This window comes from Solanum verrucosum, unplaced genomic scaffold, assembly GCF_900185275.1.
Source record: "Solanum verrucosum unplaced genomic scaffold, falcon-dt-bn FXZP01000184.1, whole genome shotgun sequence".
NCBI lineage: Eukaryota > Viridiplantae > Streptophyta > Magnoliopsida > Solanales > Solanaceae > Solanum > Solanum verrucosum.
Window position 1 is genome coordinate 403,046 of NW_026020302.1, and position 24,044 is coordinate 427,089.

The window sequence follows — 24,044 nt, forward strand, 5'->3', positions numbered from 1 at the left end:
TAAGCATTGACCTTTGACAAGAGCAAGTAACATGATCACCAACAATTCATTTCTTGTGACTAAATGTCCTATGCAGAGCAATGCAACTTAGGGGTTTTACTTTAGTAAGTACATTTTTCAAGCCTTACGCAGGAATAAGTTTATTTACAGAACGAACACCTTTCGTACTGCAGGTATTCGTGGAATGTAACCCTTACTTCTGATACGCATGAACCCACAATGTTTTTTAAAACAAGAGCATATTAGTGAACTTGTATCCTATCTGTGGCTAAATATATAGAGAAGATGCTGCAGCGATCAATGGTACTTCCATCAATCACTCCCAATAACGGCCCACTAATAGTGAGAGTGTTGGGAATCCGTGTATTCAAGTTAGGAAGGTGTATCTGGGGGTAAATATTGTGTTTTCGGGCTTACACTTTTTGGAAGTGATAAAGATTACATTTCTCTCCAACCAGTATTTAAAACTATAACTTCAATAACCACAAATAATTGCTACCATGGAAATCAAAAAGATTATTAGAAACCACAAGAATGACCAAGTAACACATAAACATCATAAGCCAGGATATAGTTCTTACCACTAGTGAGTTGTAAATTAGGTGCTCCCTTCGGTCGGCAATAGGAGGTCTAACAAGTTCTCCAGTGTATTCAATTACCTATTAAATAAAGGAATTATCAGTCCTTGGTCTTGAAACTCTCAAACAAAAGAATATAAGCATGAATTTACTAATATGGCTACTTGCACACAAGTGGTAAGCGGAAAGTTTGCATACACAACACTGTCCCCAGATCCCACTTGTGGATTACACGGGATATGTTGTTGTTGTTGCTGCTGCTCAAAATCATATAACCGTAATAAAAAGATAAAGGGACAAATTACCATGTCTCCCGCTTTCTGAGGGAGCTTCGCAAAGATGCCAAACCCATGTATTCCGGATTTCCCTGGAGGCAATGACAATGTCAAAAATAAATTATAACCTGTAAGAGAGGGGGAATAGTGGTGATACCAAGAGCACAAAGGAGGCTCAAAGTAGCATCAGCTAGCAAAATAATCTAGTTAGGGATTAGCTGAATATTCAAATGGATCTACTTTCAGCTTTACTTAATCAGTTACTCTATTTCTACAATGAGCGATAACACGAAAGAAGTCCCAAAAAGTGAAAGGCAATATTAGAGGATAGAATAAGATTGCAGCTGTATACAGAACGCATCCATATACTAAGACAATTTTCATTCTTGCTTCATACAAGGCATACAAGATATTTAGCTTACCGAAGGCTAGTCGTTGTCCTAGCGTTTCTTTCATGTAGTTGTATTTCTCAACCATTGAAACAATGCTCCTTGATGTAAGCTGTGAACACCTCAACTTTTGAAGGTCAAGGGTGTGTCCAGAGCCAGCACATGAGGAAGACAATGTGTCGCTCGATTGATCATGTTGACTATGGCCACCAACCAAATATGGCCTATTTTCTACATACAATCGCTTCAACGATGCAGCTGTAAGGACTTCAGGTTCTTTTCTTCCTCTTCTTCCAAAATAATTGTAAGGCTCTATTCAATGACAAACCAGAAATCAGGAATCATAAAATGCTTTGCTACACAGTTGCACACAGAAAATAGTACCAAAAGATGCCATCAATATAAAGCATAAACCAAAATAATTCATATAATTACAGATATTAGAATAATGACACATAAATACTAATGGAGAACAAGAAAGAATAGCACACCACTGCGAGCACATCCAGAAGGATTTGGTGGAGGAACATAGTCTGAATATTCACAAGCTTTTTGTCCGACACACTCATCAACAGCAAGACGCTCATTAGATACAGCTCTATGCTTCTTGCAGAAAGAAAGCAACCGAATGCACTGATCCTCTTCATCGTCATCCATAGGGATTAAATGCAATCTGTCTTCATCCTCAAGCTATAAAACATTAACATCAACAGAAGATAGGTTAGCATAACAAACATGCAAAAAGATAACACAAAGAATTCATGCATAAATAAATAAAAAACGAGCACTACATTAAGAAGAAATCACCTCAACACAGAAGCCAGCAGCACGTGCACAAAGAGGATGATAAGCCACCCTACACACAGGGTTTGAGCACTACATCACAAGATAAGGAGGACAACAAATTAACGAGTAGTTGAATAAGCATATACAGAGTACAACTCAATCATTGTGATACGGATACCAGTGCCTCCCCCAAAAGGTCAAATTAATAGTATATAGAAACGGAGGAAAAGAAGAGAATAATGAAATAAAGCAAGGAAGAAAGATAGTGCGAGAGAGAAATAGAGAAGGCAGAACTTATAAACAAGATGCAGAAAAAAGAACAGAGAATCCATTTCAATAAAGATAAATGATCGTTGATCAGTCAATGCTTATCGTATATAAGCTAAATTTTATATATCATATCCCACGAAATTAATAGAAGTGTTTTCACTAATCAATTAATTGAAGTCGTAAGGATTATTTTTTCTGAAAAGTACATCTCTGATTCTCTTCAGAGGCACAGTAGAATGCAAGACATCTCATCCAACAGCAATTACATTTCTAATAAATTTGTAGACTACCAATTTGCATTGTTATTCTTTAATATTTGAGACCAATTATTAAAAGATGATCCTAAAAAAACAGAACACAGAATAAAAAATTAAAGCTATATTGTAATCTCCTAATACATTGACACGGGGTTAGGATGAAACACAACCACAAGGTTACCTGAATGCAAGCTCCATAAGGAACAGAACAGATACTACACAAGAGCTTCCAGCGGTCCTTAACAAAATAACAAAAAAAAAAGTTCAGAAGAGAATGCGGCAAACCCTATCTATGTGGATAGCTTCCACAAAAAAAGACATTTTTTTTCTTTTGATAACCAAGCAATGAAAACTAATTGCATAAATCAGCAAGATCTGAAATAATGACAGGTACAAGTAATTCCGGTAGATATCCTCGAAGTCATGTTAGACAGATTAATCGTGCCTTCCACATATACTGCTAAGAATCAAAATTGCAAATGGCTAATGATCTCAAGAAAATCTTTAAAATAGTAACAGAGCACAATGGCTAAAAATAGTAAAGTAGGTATACCGGAATCATCAGTTCATCACTATTCAAGGTAATAATAACATAGGGACAATTGTGGGTACAAAATTATGAGACACTAACAAAGTTATTCTATGGGGATTGGCCATTATTAGTAGTATAGCCACATAAAATAAGAAGCTTGTCAATCAAGAGTGAAGTCATATTCATGCATCATCATTGAGTCATAAAAGAGAATTATGACTTGATTCCTGAACAAAACATGGTAGGGCACCTTTAGAAGTGCAAACAACAAAAGAGGGCAATACTGAGGGGTGTTTACACAATGATGAAAGTTAAATAAAACAGGAATAGTACCTTGCTGATCCTGCTCAAACCATCAATTGGCTCCATTTTCTTTATGTCGGATAAGCAAGTTTCTGAATCGTGGTAAAGATAATCAGTGAAATTCACCCATCTATAAAAATAACAAGTCAGCAATGTGAAAAAAGAAAAAATAATAATAACCTGGTATCCAAATGGCACAAGCAAGATGAGCCCAACGTCCATCAGTTGTAGGCTTCATAGCACCACCTAATTAACATTTAAAATAAGATACACAAGCAGGAAACAAGCAGGGTAAATGAAGTGAAAAATGCAAGCAAAAGAAAGTACCAATAACAGGGCACAGGCAACAAGGGGGAGGGACTACTGGAGCCCCTGGTCGACACAAATTGCATAACCAAAGTACTCCATCCATAGGCTCCCGCTCCCCATAGCATCTAGCGTGAACCTGAACACATCATCAACAGCAAAGAATTTTGAACCGGAAGAATGGAACCAAATATTCGAACCCAATTAAGAAGTAAGAACACAAACAGCTCACTCTAACATCAAAAGTAAAAGAGATCATCAACCAGCATAGAAAATTGCAACAAAGTTTTGGCATCCATAGGGAGGAACAACAGAATCAAATCAAATGATAGATAAGTTTATCCATATCACTCCACCAAATATTTTATGACCATCAAGTGCAAGTGCCAAAGTGCAGCAATATGCAGACAAATCTTTCAAAGGTAAAAGAAGGGATTTAACGTCTGCAAAGTTCTCACCTAATTTTCAGTTGATACAAAATGGAAGCATCAAATAGTCATTTTTGACATAATATGTAAATAATCGTTTTGCTCAATAACCAAAAAAAAAACTAATGCAGAGTTAACTGAAAACAGACAGCTAAAACATCCTGCATAATAGATGTGTGGATAAGAGAAATAGAAAGCTGGAAAAACCTTGATTCAAAAGAGGTAAGCGAAAGATACTACTACACTTTGGTCCCAAAAGGATGGAGAGACAGAGATGAGTCCACTCACCATCATTCGGCATTTGTCACACTGCAAAAACAAATTATTCTCATACTCCTGTAAGAAAAAAACCTACATCAGCATGATCTGAAATAACTATTTTGTAGTTACTAATCAATAGGCAAAGTCAAAAAGATACAGATTCCAGATGCAACTTCACTAGTCATATATAACAAGAACCAAAATAGGTAAAAGAGTCCTCTCAAAAATAGCGCATTAGCTGAAAAAGAAAGAACATAAGTAATGAAAGCAGTTTCTAACCTCATCCATATGGCATACGTTGCATTTGTCCAGATCTTTCCATTTAACACGGACGGACCTATAACCAGCCGGCAAGTCTTGATTTTTCGAATTCGCCAGTTTCAAGGATTTTGCAAGAAGCCTGGACTTTGATAACTCCTGTAAGTATAATATAAGCTTTAGAAACTGGAAAAGAACATAAGCAAAATATAGAACAAAGCTTTCTGATACAAATAAGTCTTCGCAGATTAATGGCTCTCCAGTCAACAGTTATACACTCATATGATCATTACATCCTGAATTAAATGCCCATCAACTTGTTATTATTTGTCTACCAAGCTTCTTCTGCACCTATGCCCTACGATTCTGACACAAATTAATAATTAATCACTTCATAATAAAGTTAAATCCCTAAATCTGTTCTGTCTGTGCATCTCTTCCTACCTTCACAATGCAACATATTATGTCCAGAAAACTCTTAAGATTTTCAATAAGAGACTGCAAATGGAAACATCTAAAGGGCTTCTAAATCATAGTGTGCTTAACGTTATATATATAATATAGGCTTAAGTCATTTGCGGCCCCTTAAAGTAGTTTGCACAATTCACTTAGACACCTTAACTAGGACTATTACTTGTTAGACACTCTAATATTAACAGATATGTATCTATTGAATATAAAATAAAAACTTTCTTTAAAGATGTTATGCGTGTAATCCACACGCATTGCCTTAAAATAATCACAAATCAAATTAGGACACATGGCACATGGACCCAATCTAACAACAAATATAAATTCTCAATTTTAAAAAATGAAATTTTTTCCAACCTTTATTAATGATCCAGAACAAGATTTAAAAAGAGAAAATCCCCCCCCCCACCTAACCCTTTGCCCTATCTTCTTCCTTCTTCCCTGTGACCTCGCCAGTCGCCATTAATTCCTCCGGCGGCAATGAACATAACAAAAATTCATTCTCTTGTTACCCACTGTTCTTTATTCCTCTTGAGATTTTTGTTTAAATAAATCACGTCAATAAATTATTTTGAAATTCGTGACGAAGAGAAATCGGAAGTATATTGAATTTTTTATTATCATTTTTAGTAAGTTTAATGAGTGGTGATGTTTGTTCAATTTGAGTGATCGAAAATATTGGTCAATTCTTTTAACTCAAGTGTTCAAATTTTTGCAAATTAAATTAGCAGATTCATATTTTTTTACAAAGAATGAAGAAAAAAAGAGAACCGAAACAGAAGGCCGAGAAGTTAGAATCTTTAAAATGGTGGGTTGAAGAAGAAGACCTCTGGTACATGGGTTGTGGGGTGGGGTGGGGTTGTTTTCTTTTGTGAAGAGATTAATGTGGAATTAATTTTATTTTTTTAATTATTTAGTTAATGCATGCCAAGTGTCAAAAAATAGGTACCAACTTATCTAAAAATAAATAAAAAATAAAAATCAGAAGATATTCACACGCTTAGTAGCAGTGATATACACTTATTTTGCCACATCAACATTTTGTGTTTAATAGACACATTTTGAACAATTTAGGTGTTCAATAGGTATAAGTCCTAGTTAAAGTGTCTAAGTGAATTATGCGGATAACTTTAAGGGGTCAAAGATGACTTAAGCCTATAATATAATACATCTTAAAAAAATTGCTCCAATGAGAAATATATGTTTGTCAACACCTGCAGAAACAACCTCATAAAGCATGTTCAACTGAAACAATACATAGCTCTTAAGTTTGTGAAAGTAAGACCTAAATGAGCAAGGAATAAGTATTTTCAACAAATATAGAAACAAACAATTATGAATGAACCAGTCATACCCTTGGTTCTAAACTACATAAGATAAGCATACACCAAACAAAGCAGTGAACCAACACAGGACCCAACATTTTGGGAAGGTTGCACTATGTCATACAGGCACTAGAAAAAAATTGCATTTTCTCATCTCAAACCACTTCTTCCCCTAAAACTGTACCAACTTGTATTTTACCACCATGTTTACTTCCCGTTCATATTTCGCTACTAGAAAAACTGTGATTTTCCACACAAAAAAATGGAATCAAATATGTAACTGCCAAATAAAAAGCATATGGTCAAAAGTCTGAAGAGAAAAGTATGTACATAAGCAGACACGTGGTAGTTATTTACCAATCAATTAACTAGACCTCAATCCTAAACAAGTTGAGGTCGGTTAAATAAAGATTGTGCTCCATACATAAAAGACACATTTAAGAAAAACTCTGAATATTCAAGATAGACTTATATTTGATTTATGCATCATCGAAGTCATAACAAGAATCTGCTGCCTTCCATTGCGACAAGATAATGGGATAGTCTGTTCTCTTAATACATTCTATTATAGTTATATGGCATAACATTTGTCAATTAATGCTATCCACCATATTCAGCTTCACTTGAAGATAGAGTGCATTTTAATGGTCTTATTTGTTTATATAATGTCTGTCTCATCTTATCAAGCATATCGCTTGATACGATTTGGTTTCAAAGTGTTGAATGAGGAAACAACCCAGAAGATAATATAATCACTTAAATCGTATACAAAGAAAAATAAGACTATACTACGACAACTGCAAAGTCAATGGTCTTTAATAATATAAAACATGCTCAGATTTTCAATAATAAGATGGTGAACAGAAATTGAAAGAACAGAACCTCCATAAAGAAAAAGTTGAACAGAAGAAAACTAATAATACCTTTATAAGTTTCGAAATTTCAGGATGAGAAAAGCCAAACATATGAGAACCTGATCCAAAGGTCCTTTCACTTTCACGGCTAGATATTGATTCATCAAAATTGTCAACTTGTGTCTTCCTCATCCGTTTGTAAACTTTATTCCAGCAAGCAGATGGTGAAGATCCCTTAAACTGCAAAACAAGTGCACCACAATGACTAACATTAGCACTTCTCTGAACATCAATGGGATAAAATTAATGTCTATTCGATAGCAAAAACTGCCAGCTAATTAGAAAACAGATCGACTAGGTTTTCCAAGATTGCGGTAGAGACCATAAATTGTTAACTAGACACTAATGTGTCAAATTAAAGAGGGAAAATGGTAACAAGCTGATGCGGTAGAGACCATATTTTTTTTTATGAACTAGACACTAATGTGTCAAATTAACCCCTATTAGGATAAAGAGCAGAACACATCAGAGCCAAGAAGTTGATATACGACAGCGTAGATACTCGACAATTCATCAGAGGTTCAACATTTCACAAACCAATATTTCAAATAAGGGTGATGAAAGGTAGCGACTTCTACAATTTAGCTGGTAATAGTCTTCCAAAGTTCAAGCTGAGACACTTTGCACACCCAAGTCAAACCCGAAGAGGCATGCCATAGAAATTAACCAAAAAAGGCCTCAGATGTTTTGCAAGAACAAATTGTCTTGTTCATAGTCTCACAACAAGAAATACATCAGACTGACAGGTGTTGTGAAAAGCACTCACGTAGTGTTTTTTCCTCCACTGGGATTTGAACCTGAGAACTCATGGAAATTGTAAAAAACTATTTACTTGTATCTTGCAGCCATAGACAATATTACTAATCAAAAGGAGGAATGGAGTACTAATCAAGACTTAAGAGCGCATTGTTGTCAAATTGCCACATTCTTTAGGTTACAAGTACCGGCAATTTGTTAAAGGTAAATTAGAAGGACTTCAAAGAAACTATCTACAAAAGTCTATATACAGTGCCAAGAAGTTGCAGTTGGTTCATAGGAGACTATTACGACCCCAAAGAGTTGGATAGTGTGAAGGTGAAAGTTCTTTGGGTTATTAACAAGAACCCATCAAGAAAAGGGATGTCGTGATTTGAATAGAACATCACGATCTAGGTGATAAAAGAAAATTATGGGATTGTGATCTATGTTGCTCGGACTCTTCAAAAACTTTGACGGTGTGAATGTCAGATCCTCCAAAAGTAGTGCATTTTGGAGGATCATACATGGGTGCAACAATATTTTCGGGGAGTCCGAGCAACATAGATTATGGAAAGGGGTTGGAGGACTAAAATATCACACTTCCCTTCGCGAGCAAACTGTGGAGGAAAATTTTGAAATGGTGGAAAGAGTTTAGTGGTAGCATTACTTTTAAAGTAGAGTACATGCATATTGAGATTCACATCTCCTAACATCTTTTGTTTTATAAGTTTCACACATCTATAGAATCAATGCTAGATTTGGCTACAGTACGACGGGTAGTTCAGATTTTACATGAAAGAGATCCAACAAGACTTCAGATTCAGAAGAAACTTTTAAAACTGGGAAGTAGTCGAATACTGGAATTTCAAGACTACGATTGCTCCATAAATAAAGTTCCTAGTATGTCGGCCTTTCCCCATCCACCGATTTGGACTCCAAGGTTCCAAGAAAGGTGTGTTTCTTAAGTTGGTTGCCAACAAGGACAATGATTCCGACAATTAAAATTTGAGGATTACATAACTTATTTGATATTTTATGTGTAAGAGTGTGGGTGCAACAATGCATCATCACCTTTATATTGTGGAAAATCTCTAGATAATTTGGCTTGCAATGTGTGATGCCAACGATGTCAAGAAGGCATTGTTAAGCTAGACATCTAGAAAGAGAGATAAAGGAGCTTTTGAAAGGGTAGAGAATAATCTATCTATATATCTATATAAAAGAAGGATTTTAGCCCGGTAAGATAGCACTATCCGAGGCTAGGATTGCTATTTATCTAATTTACTAGATTTTTGCATTAACTTCCATCTATTTATCTAATTTCATGTAGTTCTAAATTTGTTTTTCTTTAATTTTGGCTAATATAATTTTTTTTTGAAATAGGTAACTTTGTATTCACACAAAAGACCTCATCAAAATCGATGAGGTGGGATTTACAAACCCCCAGGGGGTGCCATCATACTCAAATCCAAAAAGACAAAACTAACTTTACAATTGGCTTTTAAACTCCACAAGGCTATCTACTTCCCCCACTAAATTTTGCTTACACCAAAAATACAAAAGACTAAGGCATTTCATCTTGATCTCCTCTGGGCTGCTAACCTTTCCTTCAAAACATCTCCCATTTCTTTCCTTCCATAGTGTCCACCATATGCAAGCAGGGATATTTTTCCACCAGTCTTCTTTTGATCCTCTCTTTCCAATTCCTTGCCAGTGTGTTAGGACCTCAAAAGTGGTTCTGGGCATTGTCCAGTTAACCCTGAGTATACAAACGAACATGTTCCACAGATCTGTAGCTATCTTGCAATGCAGAAACAAATGACCATTTACTTCAGCCTTCTGTCCGCACATGTAGCACTTTGAGCAGATCTGTATACCTCTTCTTTGTAGCACTTCATGGGTGAGACAAGCTCTTCTAATTACCAACCAGGTGAAACATGCAACTTTTAAAGGAACCTTAATTTTCCAGATTAATTTCCAAGGCCAAACTGTTGTCAGGAGATGATTGGTATTCCTCTCCCAATAACATGATTTAACTGTAAAAACCCCTCTGCTATGCCCCTCTGCTATGCAGTCTCCAAACTGGTTTGTCCGGCTCTGTGACAGTGCCTGGAAACAAGTTTAAAACATGCAGTAGGTCTGCTACTCTTCCAACCTCCCAATCATTTAGGGCCCTTCTGAACATAAGGTCCCAACCTTGAGGGGTCCACATTTGCGCTATAGTGTCATTCTGCTGTAGACTGATAATGTACAGATCGGGAAAAAGTGTCCTCAGATTTACGTCACCTAACCAGGTCTCGTTCCAGAAACTGGTCTTCAAACCATTCCCCACTCTGAAGGTCACCTTTGCACTGAAATCAGGCCACATCCTCCTGATGGTTTTCCACACAGAGCACCCAAAAGTGCCATTCACCTCTTCAGTTATCCAGTTGCTTTGTAGGTCATATTTCTCTGCAATAAACCTCCTCCATAATGCCATATCTTCACAACAGAATCTCCACAACCATTTTTGCAGCAGGCTAGTGTTCTGAGTACTCAATTTCTTAATGCCCAGACCTCCTTTATATTGTGGAAAATCTCTAGATAATTTTTAATATTAATCTCTTTCCTCATTATTAGGTACCATTTATAACCTTTTGAAAAGGGGTTCCATATATCACTACAACGCCGCCCATTTCCTTTCTTTTAAATTTCAAACCGAATTCCATTTTCTTCCACTTCTTCTTTTCTCAAATTTTCTTCCCAGTTTCTCGAATTCCCTTTTTTAATATTCCTGATCTTTATCCTATAAAACTTAAAAGTAAGTTTGGGAGATAAATCCTTGACGGGATAACTTTAATTTAGAAATGTCTTATTTCATATATGGGATGTTGCTCAGGTGCTCAATTTTTTCCATCTGGTCAAAACGTAATAATCTCACTTTTTTCAAGACCTACTACATCTTGTTAACGAAAAATGAGTTTTTGTTATGATTATAACTAATAAAGAGAAGGAAAGTAGAGAAAAAAAGGAAAGATGGAAATGTGTCGGATGTATATAAAACAAAAAAGAGTGTGTACAAAGTTCCTCTCTTTATTTACCTAATATGAAAGATTTGAATTTGTGTCTTAATTTTCTTTTTTCACTTTTTAAACTTCCTTCCATTTTCTTGTTCATCGTTGATGGTTTAATTTTTTAATTCTCTTTCATCTAAAATAAATACTAGAAATATTGAAAGATACAAAGATCAATATATGTATGAATGTTGTGTATATATGAATAAGGTTTGGTAAGATGATGTGACATATCTCTGGTGTCAAAAAATAAAATAAAAATTCCTCTTTTATCGCCACGTTTTGCGATAAGATTTCAAATTAAATTTGTCCTATCTTACTTTCTCTTATTTAAATTCCCTTTACTAGAAAATAATGTTTCGTGACATTTATTCCTCTTCATTCCCTCTTCAGAAAATTAAAAAAAATGATGGAAGTACATCTAAACTTGAATGCTAAAATTTTCTAATTAAAAAACTTTAAAAAGAGTTGTTTATCGAGAGATATAATTTTTTTACTCGATAATAACTCAAAATATAGACATTTTGATTGAAGTTTATCCATTATAAGATTGTTTTTATAATCTTAGATTATATATGAATTTGATTAAAGAGAGTAAAATTTCCTTTTTTTTCCTTTTAGTAATGGAGAAGTAAATGAATAATTTTGTTGTAAATTATTGATGATGATTCAATGAAGAAGTACAACAACACATGGTGGCTACAGAAATGTATATGGTGATTTAAACATTAACTAATTTATCCAAGAAAAAGGCTTCATAATTTTATGTATAATCAACAAAACATTGCCATATGTATCTTTATTATTGATATTTGTTACTTATACAACAAAAACAAAAAAAACTATGTCACCGAGTGATTGTATATGTAAAGTTATTATGTATAATATTGATGTAGTCTTAATATCATTTTTTTCTTTCAAGATTTTTCTTTTGTGAAACAAATTATATGAGAAATGTTAGAGCTAACCAAAAAAAAAAAACATAATGTATCACAATTTATAGAATTAAAATTATAAAGAGAACTTTAAAAAATTCATTTATCTATTTTTATAACCGCTTGAAATGCAATAATTACTAGTTTTATAATTGAGGTAATATGTTCTTGTCTATTATTTCTTATTAGTGCACCGGTGAGAATCTAGTTTGTGTAAATTTTGGGGTGTCTTTCACAGAGAATCATATTCTTCGTGAATTCTCTATTTTTTGATACATCACTTGTAAACATTTTTTTATCACCTTAATCATTTTTTTATCACCATGGCGTTCGAGCCAGCTTGTGCGCATTCCTTTACTTCATCTTAGAGCGTGGTTGACCCTATTTTGCTCTTCAGATATCCATCTTATCACACAAAAATAGTTTCAACATAATGAGCATATCATAGTTCAATGCAATTTATCTAGTTTTATGACCACCTTGAAAACTTTTTTTTGGTTTCTTAATTACCCTTTCTTTTATAAGTAGTTTTGATTTACCCTCTTCTTTTTTTAAACTGGTAATTTTGTATTCCTCGGCATTAAGGGCTATGTTGGCCACCTCCAAAAGTGTTAGATACATAGAAACAACAAAAAAAAGCAGGACTACTTACAAAGCTCTTATGAAATCCACTAGTTGAATTTCTTCTTCTATGTTCATTTCTTTACACCAAAAACCTAAAGTGGTGATTACTTTCCACTTAATCTTCTCTATAGTGCATTCTTTCCCTACAAAAATTCTCTGATTTCTCTCCTTCGAAACGATCCACCAGATACAAGCAGGTACTAGCAGGTACTGTTCTCCACCACCTCCTCTGGCTCGTGCTACCTCCCCTTTTGACCCAACAACTTAGTAGGTATGTTGTATGTTCTGGCATAATCCAATTTAGACTAGCTAATTGGTGATTAGAGCCCATATTTGTGTTGTTACTTTGCAGTGGAGGATCAGGTGATTGTTGGTTTCCAGAGCCTCTTTACAAAGATAACATTTTGAGGCAATAATTCTTCCCCTCTCCTGAAGTTTATCATGTGCCAGGCAAGCTCTACTGGTTACCAACCAAGTGAAACACTTCACCTTAGAAGGGGCTACACTCTTCCATATAGCACTCCATGGCCCTGATTTCTTCCCTGCAATTGTGGCTAGATCCTTTTTATACATTCTATTCTCTGAGATGCCTCCACAGCAATTTATCTATTTCCAGATTTGTGCCAGGAAAATCTCCAATCAAAGCTAGTATATCTGATACTCACTCTATTTCCCAGTCATTAAGAAATCTCCTAAAAAGCAAATTCCATCCTTGTGGAGATCAAACCTCTTGTATTTTGCAATCAGGATTCATGCAAATGGAAAACAGCACAGGAAATAAATTTTCCAAGGACCCTTGACCAGTCCAGTCTTCTTTCCAAAACAAAGCCTTATTCCCTCGGCCAACCTTTATGCTTACATTGTCTTTGAAAGCCAGCCATAGGTTTCTTATAGTCCTCCATACTCCCACACCATATGTTTCTGTCACTTCCTCTGAACCCCATTGACCTTCTTGACCATACTTGTGTTGAATGAGTTCCTTCCATAGAGCTTGATCTTCCAAATTGTATCTCCACAACCATTTGGTAAGTAAGTTGTTGTTGTGTCATTTCCATCTAACTGAAAATCTTAATGAGCTTCAATAGTTTAGTAAGTTCTTTATTACATCCAAGGATAACCTTTGTCCAATGCTTAAAGATCACAAGCACTAGTTTGTTTAACACAATATTTCTGGGCAAAAAGTGAAAAAGAACAGTTCCTCTCAAAAGCTATGGAGCATAAGTTTTTCATGAAAGGATATCCACAATCTGAACCAAGGAACCCACTGTTTTAAAAGTGAGCTATAATATTAAACGTGAGATAATATAGTCAGATAAGAGACCACGGAACTTTACAGCATTCAAAAACTGAATTATAATCAAAGGAGTATATAGCATACAGGTGAGCAACCGAAGTAACTAAAGAGAAAAATAAGAACTTGATTCGGCATCATCGAATTGCAGAATACAGAAAAATAAAAACTTCACTTGACATCATTGAATTGCAGAATACCTGTTCTTGACTATCCGATGTAACTCTAAATAAAGGTCGTGTCCTGAAATCAGGATCTCTCAGTACCTCCATCTTATATGATACACGTACACCGGGATCTGGCTCAATTAGGGAGTAGAAGAAATGATCAATTTTATACCACTAAATTCAAACAAAGGCACAGCAGAAATGGAGAACAGTTACCTGTTACTGAAGGCAACTTCCTCACAGCAGTATAACCTTCTGGCCAGATAAATTCCTCATCTCGAAAGAGCTCCGAATCTTCTACTATTTTTCCTGAATATGACATTTGCACATTGAAGAATTGATATATCACAGTTATTCATTAAGTGAGCAGAGAACTGCAACTTAAGTTATGAGAATAGGGAATGTTACTCGTCAAAACAGACAAAAAAAAATTAAGGCCACAGCACTTTGGTGTTTCAATAGAATATTATGCATTCTTTTTGCTCTCTAATCAGTATTTATCTTAGATTTGAAAAAAGAAAATACCAAGGCTAACTATTTTCAAGTCCCCCAATTCAAATGGACAACTTCTGACTTCTTCAAGCTTTCTCCTCAACCCCTCATCCTCTGAATCAGAACTGCCTTCATTTTCTTCGATTTCAGTATTATTATCTGCATTGATACTATTCTGCAACCACAGCATCCCCTTTGAAAGCTTTTGTTCAGAGAGATACCTGATCAAGAAAGTTAGAAATCGGTACAAACATAGCAACCATGATAATATTAGGTCAGAACACGCCGAAATACACAACCACACATAAAAGCAGCATCACCATATATACAGGGAAAAGGGGATTCTTGATCAAAAACTAATTGTGGTGTACGAGCCAGCTTGTCGAAAGCTTGACTAATTCCACGAGGTACTTGTTATCCCCACCAGCAGAAGAACTGGGTAACATTGTTAATCAAAGCTTGAACAAATGGGAAGAAAGCACCTAGTGTTTGTGCCTCAGCTGGGAAGGTAAAAGGAAACTTCTTTGCAACCAGAAGAAAGGAAAAGGCAGAACAAATCTCTAAACTTCAATCACAACTTTGATTTATAAGACGGCATGCTTCATGAAGGACAAAAGGAACCCTTGAACTCCATAAGCTGTGGAAAATAATGATTCTAGAGTAGATTTTGGGTCTGAATGGGTGTAACATATCTACTTTGCAGGAGAACTTAAGGAGATGGAAACGAATAATAATGTGTTCAACAAACAGGAAAGAATCTTTCTTCCCAGGGTACTGACTAAATAGGGATGCTCGGGAGGGTGTAATTTTAAGGTCAAATAATTTTTTTACGAAGAATTGTTAAAAACAAAATTCGTAAGGTGCAAGCAGTTGCACTGCCTGGTTTATCAAAAGAGCAGCAGTCCGAAGTTGAAGAACCAAAAAGGCCAAAGGCCTGCAGGAAATTGATATAGCAGCAAGCTACCCTACCACAAACTGCCACTTCAGTGAACCTGGGGATGATTTCAGTAAACCATCATAGTCATCAGAAATGTATGACATTGGGCCTAGGGAATCTTAATTTTTTAAGGAATCCAGAATAGAACACCAAAAGTGTAGGTGCTATTACATTTTGTTTTTCCAAGTACGATGCACGTGATCACAATGTTTTGACTGGAATTCTAATACATTCTTAAGGACAGAAGGAAATTATATAACACACGCATCTGAAAATTGGTACAAGTGGGTTGCTATGTTGAGCTCTTGAGTCAGGGATCTATCGGAAACGTCTCTCTATCCTACAAAAGTAGAGGTAAGGTTGTGTATATCCTACCGTCCCCAAACCCCATTTGTGGGTTTATACTGGGTATGTTGTTGTTTGTTTGTTGTTTTGGGTTGCTATGTTGAGCTGAGATCAAGGTTGAACTAAGACCAAAATCCTATACTCACACCTAACTATTCTAGCGAGAAGCATATTCAATTATTTGGCTTCACTTTATTTAAAGAATAATACTATCCATGTACCAATTAGATACCTTAAGATCTAAGATCATGCTGAATAGTGTATATTGGGCCCATAAAGTTCAATGCGTGTGAGAAAGAAGGATAAAAAAATGGCACCCAAGGGTGTGGACTAGTGGTTAATGAAGTGGTTCGGAGCCATGAGGTCGCATGTTCAAATCCTACCGGAGACAAAAAACACTAGGTGATCTTCCAATCTGTCCTAGCCTTGGTAGCCTAACTGGACAAAGTTACCTCATACTTGTTGTCGGGGGGAGGTGGGAAGTATCCCATGGAATTAGTCGAGGTGCGCAAAAGTTGGCCTGGACACGGGACACCACGGTCATCAAAAAAAAAAAGGATCAGACAATGCAAAAATTACAACCAGTGCTACCACAGCTATAATCATCAAAGCTTTCACTGGAAAGGAATACAGTCTATGTATTGAGAGAATTATTTCTACAAGTTTTTCCTCAATTCAAGTATGGACAGTCATAATATGAGAAAGATCAACAAAATCTAGCAAAAGGCCTGAAAGAGGGAAAACTACTAAAATAGGATATGAGAAACATTTTATCTCAGTGATGTAACAAAGAATGATACAAAAAAATGAATTCAGATCGACAAGGCTCACATTTTTGCTTCCTCCAAACTTTGAATAAATTTTGGCTTTTTGCACTTGAGGTGAAAGGAAGAAAGAAGCCCTCTTAAGAAAGAGATAACTTGCTTTAACTTGACCCTGAAATCCAATAACAAAGTTTCATAAGCCCACAAGGAAAAGCTGAGCATATTGCTGCTTAAATGGTAAATAGAACTCCAATTAGATCCACAATAAACTTCCAATTAACACACCTAGCAAAATCATGGGTGCCAAAAAACTGCACAAGAACTGATTTTTCCCCTGAACCTTTGTTTAGACCTTTACACCCACCAGCACGAGATTCATCTAGAACAATGGCAGGCCACATGGCATGACCTGTATTGACAAATAAAATCAATGAAAAACCAGATAGTTGCTACATTTGAGAGATTTTGATCTCACATTTTGTCCCAGGAAGTAAACAATCATGCAAAATTAAGTTGGTAAAAAGATTGTATCTTTGTTATTGATTCTTCTTTGAGAGCTCCGGCTGCTAACTAATTTGTGTATAACCACGAGTGGATGTCATAGTTACAAATCAGACCTGATGAATAGTCAGAAGTAGAAAAGGGAAGCCATAATTTACCAGTCAGCTTGGCCCATATAATATCTCCGGGCTCAAGAGCTTCACAATCAACCAAACTAGCAGCTAATACAATCATCTCATCAACACCGATTACATCAGTTTCAGGACTCGTATCGCGTGGTCTCAACTTCAGACGATTCATTTCCTCAAGTGTAACAGAAAACTTGATCCTTTCATTTGATAAAAGCAGATCTTCTTCATCCCCATCTACATATTTCACCTGCAATAGACTCGAACACGGAACATGTTTCATACACTCGACCATCAAAAGATCAAACATAATTTATATAAAAAGGAACCAGAAAATCAATTACATGATGTCGTTCAGTCTCTGAGTTGTACCCAATTATGCGACCAGTGTACCAAACAGCATCTAATGGCCAATACGCCTATGACATAAGACTCCTCAATTAGTTGTTTAAACTGATAATAACAAAGGTACGTAGTAAAATTCTAATTATTCCAAGTTTGATCATTTCACACCTTACATTGTAGCCCAATAAATTTCTTGGGATCAACTCCTTCAAAACTCAGCCTGTAATACACACAAAAAAACACTTCTATTCATGATAACACACATATACAAAACACGAAATTGAGCAGGGAAAAAAAATGTACCAAACCCATTTCTTGGTCTGAATTGACCTTAAGCTTTTGTTATTCAAGCTATTCCCCAAAATACAATTTTCTTTTCGTTCCTTCATGTTACCCATTGAGTTAAATTCTTTGGAATTGTTACCATGATTGGTGTCGATTTTATTTTTACCAGCACTATTTCGAGTTCCTCTCGAACAAGACTCATCGAACAGACTAATTACATTAGCTTCTACCCTCAAATTTTCCAGCTCTGAATTAACTACCTTACTCCTCTTCTTCTCCTTCTTAATATGTTTCACAACCACTACTCCATCATCTTCTCCCTGGTCGTCCCGCTCACTCTCGACACACAATTTCACTACTTCTAAATTTTCCACCTTCTCCTTATTCTTTATAACCACTTCCTCTTCTCCATCCTCAGTTTCCCCCTCTTCTACTCTGTTTCCCTTGGGAAAATTGGCTAATTTGACAGAGTGAGAAACTAGTTTCAAATCTCCGACGTTCCTCTTCTGCTTATCCCTACTCCCTATAAGATTTTCCTTGTCTTCACTCTCTTCTTCTCTATTTCCATTGAAGATATTCGCTAATTTTTTCGGGTGAGGAACTTGATTTGAATTGCCCACTTTTCGCTTCTGCTTGTTCTTTATAACCATTTCATCATCTTTTCCCTCGTCTTCTATAATTCCATTGGAGAAATTCCCTAATTTCATCTGCGGAGCAAAAAGCTTTGAATAACGCTCCTTTCTCCTCTGATTCTCCTTAAATTTTACACCCACTTCATTTCCTTCACCGTCATCTACCCCATTTTCACTGTCACCGTTGCAATTAGCTAATTTCACCGATCGAGAGATTAACGAGTCGTAAAAAGAAGGTTCATGTCGTTTCCTCTTGCGACGGCGAGTGTAGAAGTGAATAATAGGGAGTTCCCTTCCAGACATTGAAGAAATGTGCTGCGTTTGCGAATACTTGGGGTGATCGTCGGTCTCCAAATGTGGGAGGATTTTGCGAGCAGCTTTAACTTTTTTCGACCCACTTGCACCCACGTAAGGGGAAGTAGCGGAGTACACATCGCACAATGGGACATATCTCAAAGGAGTAACTCTCTCTCGATCATCATCCTCTTCATCCACCTGCTGATTTCGTTCCTCCTCTTCCAACAACTGCTTAGCTTTCGTATCTTCATTGGGTGAAAGAGTTGAATCAGTTAACGGAAACGCCATGGAATTGAACAAAGAGATACACAAAACCAAATCAATTTGATTTTTCTCTCCGATTCCGTCGAAAAGGATAGATTTTTAACTGAATTGGAACTGGAATTTGGGTTTCTAGGGTTCGATAAAACGGCGGATTAAGGGAGAGTGGCGTTTCCCGCCGCAGCTGAGATGCACGGCATATTTATATGGAGGGGAAGGAGATGTTATGTTTCAATTTTGTAAGTATTTTTTTAAGAAATATGATTTCATACTCTTAGGAGTCAAATAATTTTTTATATGCACAAAAATTTTAAACAATAAAGACAACAAAGGAAAGAATTGATGGTAATGTTAAAGATTTTAATACCAATTGAACTATTCTCCCGTTCTTTTTTATATGTCACCTTTTTAGATTGCATTTGCATTAAGAAATTAAGTAATTTTATTCTTCTATCATTATTTAATGTTTTCTTAAGTCAACTTTTCAATAAATTATTAATATGCTAGTATTCAAAAATTAAAATGCATTTGAATGACTATTTAAATTTTTGAGTTTTTTTTTAAGCCAAATTTTTCACCAATTGATCTAAAATGTTTAAAAAATTGTTAAAGCTTCAACTTTCAAGATTATATTTTTTTTTCATCTTTTATTTTTGATTTGTTTGTTGAGATTTCTTTTTTCGAAATAAGATTCTATAGAATAAAAAATGGAGAGAGTAATTAATCAATGTATGAAGTACTCTAATGAATATTAGTTACTTATTAGTTTTTTCTAGGTTGGTCAAAGTAAATATTTTTAAGACTAATTAACTACTCTATCAAGGGTATAATAGGAAGAATATGGTAATTTATGCATTGATTTTATGAAATGACAAATATTATGAATCAACTATTTATAAAAAGTAATGATATATAAAAAGGAACAGAGGAAGTATATGATAATCGAAAATGATTATCGTACACCTAGTTATGAAGCTCAAGATTATTTATAAAAATTTAGAATTGGCTACTATATATCAACTTCTCCGCATTGAGACTAAGGGTGTGTTTGGTATGCAGGAAAATGTTTTCCTGGAAAACAAGTTGATTTTTGACTTATTTTCTCATGTTTGGTTGGTGAGTAGAAAATATTTTCCAGAAAAGATTTTTAGTGTTTGATTTATGAATGATTTTTTTTTTTGAGAAATATCTTTTATTTTTACTAGGGTAGAAAATAATTTTTGAAATTGAAAATATTTTTTAAAAACAAACTTAAATTTTTTTGGGGGTGGGGTGGGGGTGGGAGGGGGTGGGTTGAGGGTAGGGGTGAAAAATTGAAATTTTGAAGTTAAAAATATTTTTTAAAAACAAACTTAATTTTTTTTTTGGGAGGTGGTGGAGGGGGGTGTTGGTAGGGGGTGGGTGGGGTGGGGGTGTTGGTAGGGGGTGGGTGGCGTGGGGGGGGCTGGGTAGGGGTGAAAAAAATGAAATTTTGAAATTGAAAATATTTTTCAAAAACAAACTTAAAATTATTTTTGGGGTGGTGGTGGTTTGGGGGGGGAGCTGATAGGGGGTGGGTGGGTGGGGGGTCGAGGGTAGGGGTGAAAAAATGAAATTTTGAAATTGAAAATATTTTTTAAAAACAAATTTAAATTAATTTTTTTTTGGGGGGGGGGGGCTGGTAGGGGTGGGTGGGTGGGGATCGAGGGTAGGGGTGAAAAAATGAAATTTTGAAATTGAAAATATTTTCAAAAACAAACTTAATTTTTTTTGGGGGGTTGGGGGTGGGGGGCTGGGTAGGAGGTGGGTGGGGGGGTCAAGGGTAGGGTGAAAAAATGAATTTTTGAAGTTGAAAATATTTTTTAAAAACAAACTTAAATTTTATTATTTTTTTGGCGCGGGGGGGGGGGGGTTGGGTAGGAGGTGCGTGAGCGGGGGTCAAGGTAGGGTGAAAAAATGAAATTTTGAAATTGAAAATATTTTTTAACAAACTTCAATTATTTTTTTTGGGTAGGGATGGCGAGTAGGGGATGAGTGGGTTGGGGTAAAAAATAAAAATTGAAATTAGAAATATCTTTTAAAAATAATTTTTAATATTTTTTTGGAAGGGGGTGGGGTGGGGGTAGGGGTAGGGGTAGGGGTGAGGGTGGGTAAAAAAATTGAATTTAAAACAAGCTTTCAATTTTTTATTTTTTATTTTGGGGGGGGGTTGGTTGGGGGGCTGGTTTGAGGGTAGGGACAAAATAAATTGATTTTTTAAACAAAAAAGTAATTGTAGTTTGAAGTTGGAAGAGAGTTTTGGAAAATGTTTTCCTTAAGTTTTAAAGATAAGTCATTTTCCTTAAATTTGAGGAAAATTAGTTGATTTGGAAAACATTTTCCTAAACATTTAACCCAACCAAACATGAGAAAATTGGAAAACGTTTCCCGGAAAATGTTTTCCTTCATACCAAACACACCCTAAAATTGATTTTATAAAAATATTACTATTATTGCAATATTTACACTTATTTGTCAATCTATGATGATGAATATATGTGCATATGAAAAGGTTGGAGATTCATCTAATGCAATATAATTTCATAATAAGAAAAAATTGTGCTCACGTTTTTAATGTAAAATGTTCGTTGAAAGATATTTTAAAAGTTCGTTATTTTGTATTGTGTATTTGTATGGGAGAGAAAACAAATGATTGAATGGGTTCCATTGTTATAATTTTTTATGACATTTCTCCTTGTTATTCAATTAAATTTGAATATGTAACATTGAGAGTGGACTACAAAGATATTACAATTACGACAACATTTACTATTTACTCATCATTACAACATCGATGAATAATGCAAGTACATGCCAAAAAAACTGGAGAATCATCTCGTGCACAGTAATTTCAGAAAAAATTGTTATTTTGATTTATATAAAAATATTTGAATTTCATGCAATATGCTTCTTCTTTTACTGAAATTAAAAGTTATTCATACATTATTATTTTTATGCCATTTAAAATGTGCATGTGTTTAAGAATTACTAAGTTATTTTTATTTGAAAAAATTACTTAGATGAGTACCTTTTAATAAATAATTACTGATTTTAGCGATACTTTTTATTTATTATCACTTATAGCAATACACATCAATACTATGTTAAATCTGCAATATGTATTAAAATATGTATGCAATGTATATGTATTATAACTGTTTTTCTTAAATAGATTATGTTTGTTTGGTAAGAAATTGACACATTATTTTATTAGTGTATTAAAATGTGTGATAAATGTATAATCCATCAATAAAACTTGTATTATATGTGAATAATAAATTGTTCTTTGTAATATGTATTAAAATTGTATTATAAATGTATTAAAAGTGATCAAGTAAAAAAAAATATTATTGTTACAGATAGTAAATATTTTTTTAATATAGTATATTTATGTAAGTATCCCTTTTTATTTTCCATTTTACCTTGATAATAATGATACAACCCGTTTACGCATACATGAATATATGGTGTATACATAATATATACACGCTCATAAATATCATATGAAATTAAGATTTGCTTAACATGTTGAAAGTAAGATAGTTTCTCTTGGAACCTATTTGGATTATAACTTATCTTTTGATTTATAAGACAATCAATTCAAATAGATTCTTACTGATGTTATATTATTATTATTATTTGTTGAGGTATATTTTAAAATTCCACTATTTTAGAAGGAAGTTTGGAAAAAAAAATATCATTATCACCGTAACGATGATACACGTATTTATACAAAGAGGGAAGGTGAAGGCTTGTTTCATTTTTATAGATTATTATATAATTTCATTTTTACTACTTTTTTGGTCATATAATATTTTTTTATTGTTTTATTAGTTGATCGATTAAATTCAAATTATACAATTTGAAAGTAAAATATTTTGTTAACAAATATAATATCATAAACAAGATTCAGACAAAAAAATTACTTATTAAAAATTTCATCACTCCATCATTGATATATAGAACTTTCAGCCATAAAGACAATAATAGAGGAATTTGTTGTGTTAATAGAGACTCCAATGGTAATTGAATTATAGAAGATTTTTTTTACATATAACCACGGATTGTTGAGCTCAAAATCAGTTATTAAAGTTTTGAAATGACTATTGTACATCATTTTTTACTTATGAAGATATAATTGACTTTGAAAAGGTATTTCAATTATTATAATATTCACGTTTTATCTATCAATTTTGTTAGTAATTAATGTACATGCTTGTTGATTTAAGTTAAATTCCAATTTTGTTAGTAATTAATGTATATGCTTGTTGATTTAGTTGATGAATTTAATTGTTCGACATAGTTTTAGAGAAGGAAATAAATTTGTTCACATTTTCGATAGGATAGGGTTAAAGCTTTCAATACGTAACCAATTGAGTAGTTTATTAATCTTTACTCTAACACAAAAAATAATTCAAACGAATAAAAATAAGGCGCAAAATCGCTATATAGTAAAAATAGTGAAGTCAGATTTATTTATATTTCAAAATAAAATATTTTTAAAAATAATATTAATGTTACTGTTTATTATTGAAAATATATTTCAAAAAAAATGTTAATTTTTTTATGAATTTCATGCACATGATGGTCTTGTCGTTTGAGATATGAAGTTTATTATATTTTGTTTTCTTATTATTATTTTAATAAATATGTATGTATCAAGAATTGCTAAAAAAATTCTAATAATTCTTAGTGACTTATAGTACATAATTTAAATTTAGTCGAAACTCCAAAATTTTAATATAACCCGTATGAAAAAACAAAAAAAAAATGTGTGTGCAGACTCTCTGCAGACAAATATTACAAACAGAGAAAGCCGCAAAATCTAAAGCTCAAAAACAAATCTCAATTTTCACGTTGTAGGACCCGCGCACCACT

At 34.2% G+C, this 24,044-nt stretch overlaps 1 protein-coding gene across 3 annotated transcripts in view; it reads right to left on the reverse strand.

Moving 5' to 3' along the window:
• Positions 1–19,344, reverse strand: part of LOC125834932 (histone-lysine N-methyltransferase ATX2-like) — a 44,999-nt gene extending 25,655 nt beyond the window's left edge. For all 3 annotated transcript variants that reach the window (XR_007443382.1, XR_007443383.1, XM_049514079.1), the window contains exons 1-21: positions 17,977–19,344; positions 17,842–17,893; positions 17,673–17,747; positions 17,359–17,578; positions 16,985–17,108; positions 16,767–16,871; positions 14,687–14,874; positions 14,378–14,470; positions 14,195–14,292; positions 7,363–7,533; positions 4,665–4,802; positions 4,413–4,460; positions 3,718–3,835; positions 3,571–3,636; positions 3,421–3,482; positions 2,737–2,793; positions 2,050–2,118; positions 1,734–1,932; positions 1,276–1,554; positions 884–945; positions 582–659 (exon numbers count right to left, since the gene is read on the reverse strand). Coding sequence is in view for 1 of the 3 variants with exons in the window: in XM_049514079.1 (XP_049370036.1) it covers positions 582–659; positions 884–945; positions 1,276–1,554; positions 1,734–1,932; positions 2,050–2,118; positions 2,737–2,793; positions 3,421–3,482; positions 3,571–3,636; positions 3,718–3,835; positions 4,413–4,460; positions 4,665–4,802; positions 7,363–7,533; positions 14,195–14,292; positions 14,378–14,470; positions 14,687–14,874; positions 16,767–16,871; positions 16,985–17,108; positions 17,359–17,578; positions 17,673–17,747; positions 17,842–17,893; positions 17,977–19,175 (3,501 nt within the window). In the remaining 2 variants the exon portion in view is untranslated. The remainder of the gene's footprint in view (positions 1–581; positions 660–883; positions 946–1,275; positions 1,555–1,733; positions 1,933–2,049; positions 2,119–2,736; positions 2,794–3,420; positions 3,483–3,570; positions 3,637–3,717; positions 3,836–4,412; positions 4,461–4,664; positions 4,803–7,362; positions 7,534–14,194; positions 14,293–14,377; positions 14,471–14,686; positions 14,875–16,766; positions 16,872–16,984; positions 17,109–17,358; positions 17,579–17,672; positions 17,748–17,841; positions 17,894–17,976) is intronic.
• Between the last annotated feature and the right edge of the window lie 4,700 nt (positions 19,345–24,044).